Source organism: Lacerta agilis, chromosome 5 (assembly GCF_009819535.1).
Source record: "Lacerta agilis isolate rLacAgi1 chromosome 5, rLacAgi1.pri, whole genome shotgun sequence".
NCBI lineage: Eukaryota > Metazoa > Chordata > Lepidosauria > Squamata > Lacertidae > Lacerta > Lacerta agilis.
The window spans coordinates 1,181,820-1,195,687 of record NC_046316.1 but is presented as its reverse complement, the minus strand read 5'-3'; the positions used below and the strand labels follow the sequence as shown (position 1 = coordinate 1,195,687).

At 44.3% G+C, this 13,868-nt stretch overlaps 2 protein-coding genes across 2 annotated transcripts; one reads left to right on the top strand and one right to left on the bottom strand.

The window, feature by feature from the left end:
* The first annotated feature begins 1,032 nt into the window (after positions 1 to 1,032).
* CREBL2 (cAMP responsive element binding protein like 2) lies at positions 1,033 to 6,569 on the top strand. Its single transcript, XM_033148237.1, has 4 exons — positions 1,033 to 1,104; positions 1,716 to 1,913; positions 3,371 to 3,518; positions 6,338 to 6,569. The coding sequence occupies exons 1-4, from the start codon at positions 1,090 to 1,092 to the stop codon at positions 6,340 to 6,342; spliced, it is 366 nt and encodes a 121-aa protein (XP_033004128.1). The 5' UTR covers positions 1,033 to 1,089; the 3' UTR covers positions 6,343 to 6,569.
* Positions 6,570 to 11,242: 4,673 nt separating this feature from the next.
* Positions 11,243 to 12,604, bottom strand: GPR19 (G protein-coupled receptor 19). The gene has a single exon (XM_033148236.1). The coding sequence runs from the start codon at positions 12,568 to 12,570 to the stop codon at positions 11,323 to 11,325; it is 1,248 nt and encodes a 415-aa protein (XP_033004127.1). The 5' UTR covers positions 12,571 to 12,604; the 3' UTR covers positions 11,243 to 11,322.
* Positions 12,605 to 13,868: the final 1,264 nt, after the last annotated feature.

The following is a 13,868-nucleotide window of genomic DNA, read 5'->3' as shown; positions in this document are numbered from 1 at the left end:
TCTGCCCTCTATAAAGTATTAAGGGTCATGTAATCCAACCCCCTGCAATGCAGGAATCTGTGGTGCCCAGAATTGGACAGTGTTCCAAGTGTGGTCTGACTAAGGCAGAATAGAGTGGTACTATTACTTCCCTTGATCTGGACACAGCCTAGAATAGCATTAGTTTTTTTTTTGTTTTTTTTTGCTGCTCCATCACACTGTTGACTCATGTTAAGCTTGTGTTTCACCAAGACTCCTAGATCTTTTTCACATGTACTGCTAGTAAGCCAGGTGTCCCCCATCTTATACTTGTGTATCTGGTTCTTCCTGCCTAAGTGCAGACCCTTACATTGGTTCCTATTGAAATTCATTTTGTTAGTTTGGGCCCAGTTCTCCAATCTGTTAAGGCCATATTGATTCCCGATGCTGTCTTCTGCGGCACTGGCTCCCCTTCCCAGTTTGGTGTCCTCTGCAAATCGGATGAGCACCCCCTCAATTCCTTCATCCAATTAGTTTTTATAAAGACACTGAACAGGAAGTCCTTTCTTTTCTCTGCCCTGAATCTTCCAAAGTTCAGCTTCATGGCATGCCCACGAGCTCTGGCGTTATGCGAGAGAGGAAGAAAAACCTTTGCCCTCTGCTACGTTTTCCATGCCAGGCACAACTTCTATAAACCTCCCTCTCGGTAGGGAAACATCATGAACAGGCGCAGCCGCCGCCTCGTCAGCCTCATGGGCCGCTCTAGCAGCGCCTCCTACTCTATGGCTCGTCACTCCGACTTCCCACCCCCCGCCAGGATACCTCACGTCATTACGCAACCGCGCCTTTTATTGGCTGCTGGGCAGGGCGGAGGACAGAGAAGAGTGGGACTACAGCTCCCGAAATGCACTGGGCTGGCCGGACATGCACGCCCCCCTCCCGCGTCTCTCTCCGCCCTTCGTGGCAAAGAGTTTCAAAACAAGGAAGCCGGAAGCGGCGTGTGATGGCGGAGGGAGGGCGGCCCCTGGGGGCGGGGGCGGCGGCGGCCTAGGGCGGGGCGGGGGGGGGGCTATTTGCAAGGGGCCTCCTTGGCCTTCAGGTTCTCTTTGGGGAGGGGGCTCGGCTGCACCCATGGATGACAGCAAAGTAAGTGCTGTTCGCGGCTTCCGCAGGGACGCGGCGGGTGGGGCGCGTGGGTTCCCCAGGGGACCACGGGGCCCGAGACTCAGCGGCCTTTCTCCCTCATGGGGAGGCGGTGGAGGGCCTAGAAGCTGCTGGACTACAACACTCATCATTCCTGGCCACTGGGCCTGGTAGCTAGGGATCGTGGGAGTTGTAGTCCAACAGCTGCGTGGATTCCGCCACTCCCCCCCCCCCCAATTGAGGAAGGCTGGTGTACACGGATTCATTGGCAGCAGCTCCCTGCGATTTGAAGGCAGGGAGTCTCTCCAAGCCATATTATTATTATTATTACTGTTGTTATATATTAAATTTGTATTTGCCTTAATCCCAGGGTTGTTAACCCTTTTGGTTCTGTGTGCACACTTGTGGGTGTCACAGGCACTCTGCAACCTATTTTATTGATACAGTGGAGACTTGCTTTCAAGCCCTAGACAGCAGGAGCGCAGTCTAGGCAGAAACATTCTCAAACCGAATTCTCCCCATCTTGTTTCCTGTTATAATTTTTGTAAGAACCACCAGGGAGAACTCTTACTGATGCTGCCCTGACTGAAGTAAAATGTGTTGCTGTTTTCTAGGTAGCTGGAGGGAAAGTGAAGAAACCAGGTAAACGGGGCCGTAAACCAGCCAAAATAGATTTGAAAGCTAAACTTGAGAGGAGCCGGCAGAGTGCGAGAGAATGCAGGGCAAGGAAGAAGCTGAGGTACCAGTACCTGGAAGAGCTGGTTTCGAGCAGAGAGAGAGCCATATGTGCTCTTAGAGAAGAGCTGGAAATGGTAATATGCTTTTTCTCTTTTCCACCTTACCCCAGTTTTGAGTCAGTTCTTTGGACCTAGAGCATAGTAGCAGCTTCTGAGTTGTGTGCGTTCATGCAAGTATGCTGTTTTCCCCTGTGACCAACGTCACTATGTCCCCAGGATCTCTGCTTAGATGTCTGAGAGCAGGGAGTTGCCACTCTCTACTTGGAAATGCTTACATGTCTGAAGACATGTCCTGTTCAAGGAAGAGAACAGAAGACTCGTACAGGGTACAATTTTTAAGATATTTTAATTATTACCCAGTTTTCATATGAAAGCTGATTTGAAAACTTTATTGAAAGGCAGAATGTAATTACTGTAGCCAAATAAGGGTTGTTGGGACAGAAAAGTGAGATGCCCTGTACATCAACAGAGTTGTGTGTACTTTAACAAACAAACAAATCCAAATTAAACTCCAATAAAAGTTTGACACTATTTAAATCAAGCAGATTTGCCAGATTTCTTGTATTTTTTTGGCATCCTTTATTCTGCCATTTTTGCCACTTGGCAAGGAACTTTGCAGGACACTGAAGATATGGCCCTTGACCAAGAAGAAAATCTTGCCAAGTGACCAACGGACAAGCAGCCAAGAGAATAACTTGCTGCAATGCCACATAGCCCTGCTGATGAACATTTCCACATCCCCAGTCCAATAATCACACATGTACAACAGCAGATTTCTCTTTTTTAAAAATAAGATTTTATTAAAGCTTTTTCCTAAAACAAGAAACTAATTAAATAAAAACAAAAATAAACAGAGAAAGAGAAAACAAAACTAAGGAAAACCAAAAAAGAGTTTGGATTTGATATCCCGCTTTTCACTACCCGAAGGAGTCTCAAAGCGGCTAACATTCTCCTTTCCCTTCCTCCCCCACAACAAACACTCTGTGAGGTGAGTGGGGCTGAGAGACTTCAGAGAAGTGTGACTGGCCCAAGGTCACCCAGCAGCTGCATGTGAAGGAGTGGAGACGCGAACCCGGTTCCCCAGATTACGAGTCTACCACTCTTAACCACTACACCACACTGGCTCGAAGAAAAGAAAAGATGAGAAGAAAAGAAGAAGAAAAGAAAAGATGAGAAGTTACACAAAACAAAATATTCACTCTAGAATGACACCCAGCTGATCTACCTTCTGTTTGGTTACATTTCCCCAATCTTCTAACCCAAATAGATGAATTCATCTTCCTTTATACATAAAAAGACCAAAAGAGACTCCCATTATTAATAAATGTCAACACTTCCGGGGGAGGAACATGGCAGACTGAATGTCTTCCTCTAGCAGCTTCCCGCTAGAAATAATTACATGCTGATTGATGATGGCCATGGCTTTAGTCTTGGCTGTTGAACAACAGAACTCTAATGATCACAACTGAAAGTAAATATAGTGCAGCCCTCTGCTTTTGCAATCCAGTTCATTTTTATGTTTGTGTTTTTAGTACAAGCAGTGGTGCTTAGCAATGGATCAAGGAAAAATCCCCTCTGAAATTAAAGCTCTGCTAAGCGGGGAAGAGCAAAGCAAACCACAGCAGAACATGGCCAAGGTTGGCAAGGCTTCAAAGATGGATGCAAACAGTCACAGTTCCTGTAAGTATTAGTTTATGAAGGTTCTTATGACTATGAGAGTAGACCAAGACGTGCAGGTGGGGAAGAGCGGGTCATATAGTCTTACTGTAAAGTGCCTCAAGGGACAGCAACTTACATTTAGAAAGAACATGCCTACCTGGAGGCTTATTAATAGGGTAATGCGAAAATAACAGTGTAGGTCCATCACAGAATCATCATGGATTGTCCTGTGAGCACCCTGGCTGAGCAGATGTGAAGGAGAAGCTGTTTTAGTGTTGTTCTCTTCCTTACCCATTCCCTTTTTTATTAGTCTGTGAATCTGCAGGGAGGCCAACATATTTTTTAACTCATTCACAGAGCTTAGAAATTTCCAGGTGCTTTCTTAAGGGCTTTAAAAAATGGGCAGCTCAAGGACTGCCTTTTCCCTTCTTCTTGGTCTCCATGATCTGTCTCAGAGGCCTTTCTGGTGAGCTGAGCAGTGACCTGTGATACGGCTTTTTCAGTTGCGACACCTGGACTCCCAGTGCCACTTCCTGATGTCTTCTGAGGTGAAGACCTTTTTATTTGCCCTGACCTTCTAGATCCAGTTTTTATGTATTCTTTTTGTCTGGCTGCCCCTGGTTTTCTAACCATGGATTTGTTATTTCTGTGTATGTGCACATGTGCACACTTCTCCCTTTGTTAGCCACTATATGGGAAGCTTTTGCCTGATGAGTAGGGTGCAGACCCCTTAAATTAAAAATGCAGTGCTACCTTGGGTTAAGTACGCTTCAGGTTAAGAACGGACCTCCAGACTGAATTAAGTACTTAACCCGAGGTACCGTACCACTGTAGAAGCCTAATTGTGTGGTGGAGGGGAAGTGAGGCCACAGTGTGAAGCCAGGCTGGATGGCTTATGAAGCAGCTCAATACTTATTCAATTCACTGAATTCCGCCCATACATTCAACTGAAAGTCCCCAAGTCTTGAGAAATGAAGCAATGTACACCCTTAAGTAAACCTGCCTTCTGTGCTTCATATAAGGCCATTGTCTTAACATCTTGTGGTTGCATCTTGTCTTTGTCACTTATTTGCTGGTGACAGCAATCTGCAGGATTAGGCATGTTATTCTGTCTTTTGTCCAGCAAAGTTTCTAGTCAGTGCCTAAGCAACACTTACATGTAAGTTCTTGTTTTGCCTAGTCAATTACAGGTTCTGTAATGGATCTTTGATAGACAATAAAACACTTACTGAGGGGAAAGACTTTTGTTTGAACAAAATAAACTTCCGATGTAAAACTTCCCCAATCAATGAAGCACCCTCTCACACATAGAAACAATCCCATATAACTATCCCCACAAGACCTTCAGCCAGACAACCCACATACAGCACCAGATCCCCAAATCTCTTGTTCCAGCCATGGGGAGCCTCTGGAACAGCAGTGTGTTCAATGATGCAGCAACATCAACTATGTTGCACTGCACCCAAGCTCTACATCCAGGCTCTCTGCATCATTTATACCTGCCCCAACCAGGCAGGGCTGGATCCCTCCATGGCTGCTACCTGTGGTGATTAGGGCTCCTTCTGGTCCCATAATCTGGGCTGTTGAGCCCCAGCTGGGGCACCCACAAGGTCAGGAGTACTCCTGTCAAGACTTATGGCCTTAAAGGAAAGGTTGATTGTGCAAGGCCAATCGTATGCCTACTTGATCCTCTTGCACGTTTCCACTACAGCAGTGGTTTTCATGCAGTGTGCTGTGGCACCCTGGTGTGCCTTGAATGATGGTCAGGGTGCCGTGTGCAAGTTTGGCCTTTGTCCCTCTTTCCTTCCACCCCTCCTGTGATGCCCTCTTGCATCTCTGCCTCCTAAAGGCTTGTGTGGCTGATCATTGCAGCAGCCCTGGCTACAAGCTCCACAGGTGAATGGTTCCTCTGGGGCTGGCCAGAGGGAGCTTCCCAGACCCCTGTGAGGCAGTGGGAGGAGGCACCTTTCGGGGGGCATGTCAGAGACTAGGGGCAGCAGTTGCAGCTCCCCAGAGCACCCCCAAAGAGAGGGGAGAAGAGGCTGAGGGAACTCTCCACAATGCAGGGTTTTCAAAAAGGGGTGAGGGGCTGCCAGCTCTGCAGGCAAGGGGGGACATAACTGGGGTGCCACAGAAAGAATGTAGTTGGTCAAGGGAGCTGTAGACTCAAAAAAGGTTGAAAACCTCTCCACCGCTGTCCTTCAGCTACCCTTTTTTTTGGTAGGGGAAGGGCACTGGACATAATGGCCTTGTCTGCATGTCATGCTAAGCCAAAGTGTGGCTTTGTGTTAAAATGAAAGCATGTGGGTTACTGGACAGAATATAAAAGCCTCTGCTCTTCCGCAGTCATAAGCCACGACTTGGCTTAGCATGGTGTTTGAACCCAGTTTAGTTCTCCAAGACAAACCACCACCATTGGACAAACTTGGGTTGCAGGGTGTGGTTCATGTGTAGAAAGCTAAACCAGGAGCCTGTGTTTGAATGACAGGCCAAGCAGTGATTTAGTACAGCAGCCGAATGACCCAAAGGAGGAGCAAATCAGCCATTATTTCCCCTCCCAGAGCACATGCATTCATACTAAGATACAGTTTTAGCTTACCATGTTGTGCGAGTCAGACCACTCCGTGCTTGGTGGGTTGTATTTTGAACTGAGCAGAGGTGGAGGGGCATCAGGATTATCTCATTCCTGCAGAAACTGAGTCACTGGCAAATGGCTCTTTAACCTCCTGCAAGATATTTTAATGCTGGCTATAACAAATGTAGATAAGATTTCTTGGCTGATTGGTTGAAATTGTGAATAGCTATAAAATATTGTTAGTTGTATTTGATTTCTCTTTCAGGGTGAAGAAGATGGAACAGCCAAGATCAAAGTCCCTGTTTTATACTAGCAACACTGATTTGTAGTCTTTATGCTAAGCTTCCCTTCCACTATGATGTGTGGCAATGCAGCAGCAGCAAATAACTTGATTGTGGAGGTGAATTACCAAAATAACCCAATGGCAAGCCAACAGAATTAAATCTACAACTTAAAAAACCACCAGTTTGTTATATAGATATATAAACTACAACTTACGTGTATGTAGAGATTTCTGCTGTGATGGTGAAGGAAATTTCCAAACTTGCTGTTATAATTGCTCATGGCTTGTACCTTGGATTTTTCTGTTTAGTATTCATAAGAGTGGTTATTTAAGAAACCATGTGCCGCAAAGGCTGAGATCTTACCCATCTGCCATCAAAGTAGTCTGTTATGTGTATTGTATTTATCTGTGGTCCATGTTGTAATAATAATTCCAGTTTCCCATGGTGGGCTGGAAATATGCAATGGGTTTACACTTCTGTTATTTCTGACCTAGTGCAGCATTGTGGCTAAGAATAGGAGGTCCCTGGTTCAAATCTCGCCTCTGCCATGAATTCTCTTAGCCAAGGCCATTCCATCTGCAATTCAGAGTGATAATACTGACCTTCTTTCTACAGTAGCCTTTCTCAACCTTGGATCCCCAGATGTTTTTGACCTACAACTCCCACCACCCCTAGGTAGCAGGACCAGTGGTCAGGGATGATGGGAGTTGTAGGCCAAAAACATCTGGGGACCCAAGGTTGAGAAAGGCTCTTCTACAGGGTTGTTTTAAGCATACCAGTGTTACCATGTCTGTGAGATGCTTTTTTGTGTACATTCCTATGCAAAACTCCCTGCAGACAAAAAAAACTAGCACAGGTGCAGGTGGGAATGGCTGATATGCTAGGTGTTTGCTTGCTTTTTTGGTAGTAAGGAACCATTCAAAAACAGTGTGTCCCACCTACAGTCTATAGTGCTAAAGTCCTTCTGTCACCTCAGTCTGCTACCTGTGTAGACCAGGCCTCAGTCAATGTTTCCCAAACATTTGACAGGCAAAGAACTGTAAATAAGTGTATTGTTAAATCAAGCTTGGAGGGAGACCTTCCCTTCTTTTTCAAAAAGATATCTCTCTTTGCAGAATCAATGGACAGGCATTCTCCTTGCAGTTCCAGTTAACTTTGCTTCCCACCCTCCCTTTTGCCCTGTCAGCCAGGGATAGGGGATGGCACTGTCTTGGCTGGGCCATACCAACTTTCCTGGGATTCTCCCACACCCGCCAGCTCTGGGGCCAGCTCCATTAGTAGCCCCCTGTGTCCCATTTCTCCTTTGGGATGATGTCACTGTCCACTCACTGGTAGAGAGCAGGGGAAGGCAGCCCCACACAGGATCGCTCTGCACTGAGCAGCATGAGAGTGGTGGTGAAGACGTCCGACATAGTACCTTTCTAAAAATGGAGCCATACTTGTGAGCCCTACTCCCACAGTTGGTGAATTGCTGTTCTATGCCACAGTCAGGACTATGGGCCATCCTGCTCCCATTCAGGGGTGCCACACGCCTGCACTCCTTAAGGCTCCCATACTGCAGGTTAGCCAGCCATGGATTAATTTGACCTATTAAATTATTTCAAGGGTTCATTGTTTTGTGACATGAGATGGCCCTTTTTACACCCAAGTGAAACTATCCTTGAAAGTAAAATGCTGCCGGAGTGCATCTGAACAGGCACCCTTTTGCTTTAGACTTCCTTAGCTTTTGTTACTGTGTGCCTGTTTGGAACCTGTGTATTGATGCTATCATTGAGTCAAAACCTAATGCGTTATTCCTTGCTTCCTCAACGCAGCCAAGGAGCAGCTGAGTGGGAATGGGGGTGGGATGGCATTTCTCACTAGGCTGGTTGGCAGCTGGAGAAAGAGAGGAATAGAAATGGTCTGCTAGCTCTCATAACATTGACTTTTCTCTTACTGAAGTGACTTCATTAGCGGCACCGCGCAGAAATTAACGAGGGTGAACTGGGGTGGGGGGTATTTTAGGCAGCATGTTGAGTAGATGTATTATAACAGGCAGACTCCATTTAGAGCAGAGCTTTCCAAACTTTTCATGTTGGTGACACACTTTTTAGACATGTATCATTTCGCAACACAGTAATTCAGTTCCACCAGCAAACTCGAGGTCAAACTAACCCCTTATAAGAGCGTTCGCCTGACACACCTACACTCTGCAGCCAACACACTAATGTGTTGTGACACACAGTTTGGAAAGCTCTGGTTTAGAGTCTGACTGTAGCATTGTGCATCAGAAAGGGAAAATTTAATTTCTTTCAGCCTGATGTCTTGATCACCTATATTTGTTGTGAAGAAAACACTTCAATTCTTGTAAGACTTCCAAGACTGTCCTTTTTTGTTTTATATTAAAGTGGATGTAACTTCAAACATTTGTTCACTTTTTATTAGAAGGGGTAACAAAAAGCTCTTCATAGGGTGGGGGCAGAAAGAAGGACTGTGTGTTGTACATTGTCCTCTGCACTTCAGGGCCAGAACAGCTGTGACATTAAATGCTTTCAGTATATTCCTGCCCTGCCCTGTCCCACCCCTTACAAGGGTGTCAATGAAAGCTTCCATCTTGGGTCAAACGTGGAAGGGGAGGTTTTGGTGGAACTGCGGCAGAGTTGTAAAAGCGTTAACCCCACTTCCCCAATACACTCTCTGGTCTGAACTTGGTTTGCCTTTGTCATGGTGACTGTTATTACTTAAGGGAAAATCAGCCCATTAAATGCATTCACGTGTTTAAAGTTACATATTTTGGGGCTTTCATACATTGGCCCATCTTGTGTAAGAGATTGAAGGCAGGTTTTCTTCCCCATTTAAGGGTGTCCTCTAGTATAGCACTTTGCACATCTTAGTTGCCATGCTCCTTTCTTGTGTAGGGAAAAATCTAGGGCTGTAGGAAGGTTTCCTCGTTAACTCTCAGTGAAGGCTGGAACTCAGGGTTCCAGGATCCAGGGAAGTTACCGGTATATGTGATGCACAAAGGCTTCTTCACTAGATGTACTAATGTGAATGACAAGAATGCCCAGTGGGAGATATCCGAGAGCCCAAAGAAAGCTGTGAGTACCAGTTAACATGACTGGGCTCCATTAAAATAAATGCAAGCTACATAGGTGCTATAAATCAAGGAATGAATGGGTTCTGACAAGTAGACGGTTGCAGGAACAGACCACATTACCCACATTGATGAAGAAATGATGGGGAATAGCATCCATGTCGGTTGTGAATCAATGTGTTGGACGATGGGGAGCTGTGCCCTGCTGTGGCAGAACCAAGAGGCATGCTCCCCCTCTCCTTCACATGTGTAAAATGTGAAAGGGGGTTTCTCTTCCCTGAGCTGGGCCACTCCCTAGCTGAAATAATTTTAAAAAATAACACCTTGGAGGCAACTTCCCAAGGTAGCACCCAGCTTCCCCAGACTACAGCATCTATAATTGACTGATTCAGTCAGCATAGGATAGTCACTAATTCAGGGTCTACGTTGTGCCTGCAAAGCCTAGAATGTATAGAGCAGAAGTATGAATTTATTTAGATCTTATTATAATTTTATTAGGATTCTTAGAAGAAATTAGATCAGAAGCAGAAGAGGAATTAATTTATTCCTTCCCCTATTTTCATAACCTACTATTTGGTTTAACATATTTCAAACTTGCCCTTTGTCAAAGTAAATCCGAGGGCAGGGTACAAACAATAAAATACCCCCCCCCCAAAAAAAGCATAAGAAAAAATGAGTGTGCTTTAAGGAGATGCTGCAATGAAAAAAGGTCAGTGGTGGCCACCTTCTTTTTCTTCTTTTTAAAATTAAATAAACATTTATTCAAAAGTATACAGCTTTGTCCACTGCCGTAATATCACAAAATGATCACTCCAGTTCTCAATATCACATCACTGTCATGTTAGCTCGCCAAATATTCAAAATAGGAACCCAACTACGGATCAGGTGGGCTAGACAATTTCAATCCATTTATCCCCTCCACAAACACCTCTGTGATGATGGTGGCATTAAAATATCCTGTTCTTCAATAAAAGTGAAAAAGGGAGACCAGATTGTGCCAAAGGTATCTTTTTTGGAGATGCCTTTGATTAGTCGTGGCAGCCTTACTTCAAAGGATGTCTATAATGGTGACATCAAGGTCCCATGTCAGGAGGCTCTTACAATCCTTCTGCTAGAAGCCCCCATTTCACAGGTCCATTTTCCTCAAAATGCATAGGCCTTGTGTGCAGATGGGACCTCCCAGGAGTGGGAGTTAGGGCCACGGATGCCCACTCAGCTATGTGACCACAGCTGCATAGCCATCTGTGCGGGCGTTTCCCTAGCCTTTGCAATTCTCAGAGATCCTCCCATGTTTAAACCCAGGACGGATCTGGCTTTACTTAAGGAGTAGCAGCAAGTCAAATGCATTTAGCAAGTTTTATTGTCAGTGTAGGTTATTAATGGGATGGGGGAAAGGAAGCAGTGCACTAGCGATTCATGCCAACGTGTGTGCATTTACATGCTTACACACTACAATCAAGAGTACAGTCGCTTAACTTCTAGATTGGGAAAGGGTGAAAACCACTTGGCTCTAGATATCTTAAAAGGCTCTCCAACATATCCCCCAAAGGCATAATAGAAGAGACATAACAAGATGGTCTGTCTTTAGCAGGACACTTGTGCTGTGAAGTAATTGATGAGTTTACTGCTTTTTACATTGACAGTTCAATCTGCAGTACTCTCATCAGTTGAAAAATAAATTTAAATTCAGAGAGCATGAAATAGTTATAAACAAAAACAGAAAACATCCAGTATACAATAAATCAGTGGATTTAAGAAAAGAAAACATTTATTCTCCCTGCCAAATTGTATGCAAACCCTCCCCCGCCCCGCCCCCCGGCTCAAAATAGATCGAATCTTTTCATAGTTCTTTGCTCCAATTGTGCAAATAATTGTTGAAAGGACTGGAATTAATCAGAGAAATGTATTTGTTGGGTTTGAATTAATAGGCCAGGCAAGCTTCTTCTCTTTTGCTTCTCTATCAAATGAATCATATATGGAGTCTTTGGAAGCAGTTTTGGCTGGTGCAGGGATTTCGGAGATCCCAACATAATTTTTTTTGGCTATCTTTGAACTTGTGGTGATGGTATATGCGTTGCTTCGGTAGCATTTCATAGAGGACATGCAGAAGGTCTCTTTCATCCCTCTCCTGAAGTTTGCATTATACACAGAGTACAATGTAGGCTTTGATGCAGAGGAACTAAAGGATATCCAAGTGACTGACATAAAGACCAAGGAGCTCTTTCTGTAGTCTGTCTCAAGTGGATGCCAAAGTTGAACCACATAAAATGGGAGCCACGAGAGCAGAAAAAGCAAATTTAACATTAGGAACATCTTGATAGTTTTCACCTTTGTCCTCGGAACTATATTCATAGTCCTCCGAACCGTCCTACCATCTGTACCTATCCGCCAAATATATTTTATTACTTTTTGGTAAAAAAGGATGATCAGAAAAGATGGAATCACAAAAGCCACCAACAAATGGATGGTACCATAAAGAGCCCCGTCCCAAGAATATGGCAGGAAAAAGTTGCAATGGTTGTCCCAACCTGACCCAAAAAAGAAGAAAGCTGGAGACACTAGTGCGGCATCGAAGATCCAAGATGCTGCAATCATTTTCTTGGCTTTTCCCCGGGACACCTTGAAACTTAGCGGGTAGACAATAGTATAGAATCTGTCCACACAGATGGAAAGCAACACATAGTTCTGGACACCGGGGATGAGATACTGAAAATATCTTACTAGCTTACACATCATGCTTCCAAGTGCCCAGCTGCCAGAGACTAGCTGAAGAAACACAAATGGAGCACTCCCCACGCTGATCAGTAAGTCTGCACAGGCCATGGAGACCACAAAGTAATTGGTGGTAGACTGAGTGCGCCTGCTCCTGTGGATCACCAGGCAAACCAGGGAGTTTCCAAAGATGGAGAATAGCCATAAGGCTCCAAAAAGCAGGCTGGCTGCTATGATCTCTCCTTGCATCAACTCATACGGTGGGGCTGTACCATTTCTCTCAAGCCCGTGTTCCTTGGGTAAAGCAGTCATCTCATTGCTTGCCAGAGGGCTAGAGGTTTCTTCATGGTGCCGGTTCTGCTGCAGCAGCCCTGAAGTTGGGGTAAGAAGCGGAGCAGCGTTGTTCTCCATATCAGGGGCAAGCAACATATTCAGCCTTTGCTTCAAAGGGCTGCATGGAGAGAGAAGTCCAAATGTTAGTCTGAATGGGGTGGGGGGGGGGAAGCACTCTTAGTAAAGAACAATATATTTTGTCTTTGATCCTAGCCAATAATTAATCCTAGCTGAGTCCACTGCCCTTATCCTGTTAAGCACTAGTTCTCAAAAGGTGAGAGGATGGCAAAGGTGGAGGGAAGATTCAAAGAAACATTTAAACATTTCAGTGTAGCATAGAATAGTATCAAAATATTTTTATTTATTTGCAGAATATGGATTCTTTTCAAAAAGAGAGCGAGAGCATCAAGTGATACTGAGGACAATCCTAGTTGTGACCAGAAGCACTGTTTGCTGGAGAGGACACATTTATAATTATATTTAGAGAATGATTCGTGTTCTTATATAGCTACATTGTTTTTTTGTAAAGTAGTTGTGTTCTATATTATAAATCAAGCACTGTTTATCAATTAAAAATTTGGTGTGGTATGAGCAAATTTTTGTTCTGAAAGTTCGGCCCTGTGAAAAAAAGTTTGAGAGTGTGCACAAAGCAAGTGGGCAGAAGCAGCTAGAACCTGACCTGAGAACGAGTGAGGCCTCTTGTTCTAGAAAAATAGCCCTGCTTCAACAACTATTTCAAATATGTCCTCTTTAAGCAGTTTGCAGTCTCCTCACATAACATGATGCATATTTATAGATTTCATAGTTCTGTAGACAATATCTCTTTCCTGGGACTTTAACGCCAATAAATTTTGACATGGTTGATCAGAGCTAAAACAAATATTCAGAAATATTCAGAATCTAGCAGATTACTGTGATATTTCTTGGTTTATTTGACAGGCATAAAACATGAAATCTCATAAGGTATTAGTTGTTAAAAACTAAAAACTAATAAAAAACTGTCTAACATTAACCTCATTCATGTTACTCTCAGTGGTGTTACATGTAACAGTCAGATACTGAAATGAAACACTATAGGTTGTTGCACATAAAATCAAATTTGGGACACGATCCAATTGCTCCCCTGTCCTCCTACAAACCCATGTGAGGCAATTTCCTGCTCCCATCCCTTCCCCATAGCAGACAACTCAGCCACTGCACTCATACCATTTTTTTTTCTACGCACGGAGGCATCATGCTCATCCTAGGGAACTTCTGAATATCCATAGGTTTTCATTGCCACACTGAAAATGCTGTTTTTGAAGTACATTTTTTTCCAATTAAAATTGGGTGACCCAAATGAAAATTGTTTCCAATATTTATTCATGGAGTATGCTTTGCAGCCTTGGAACTTT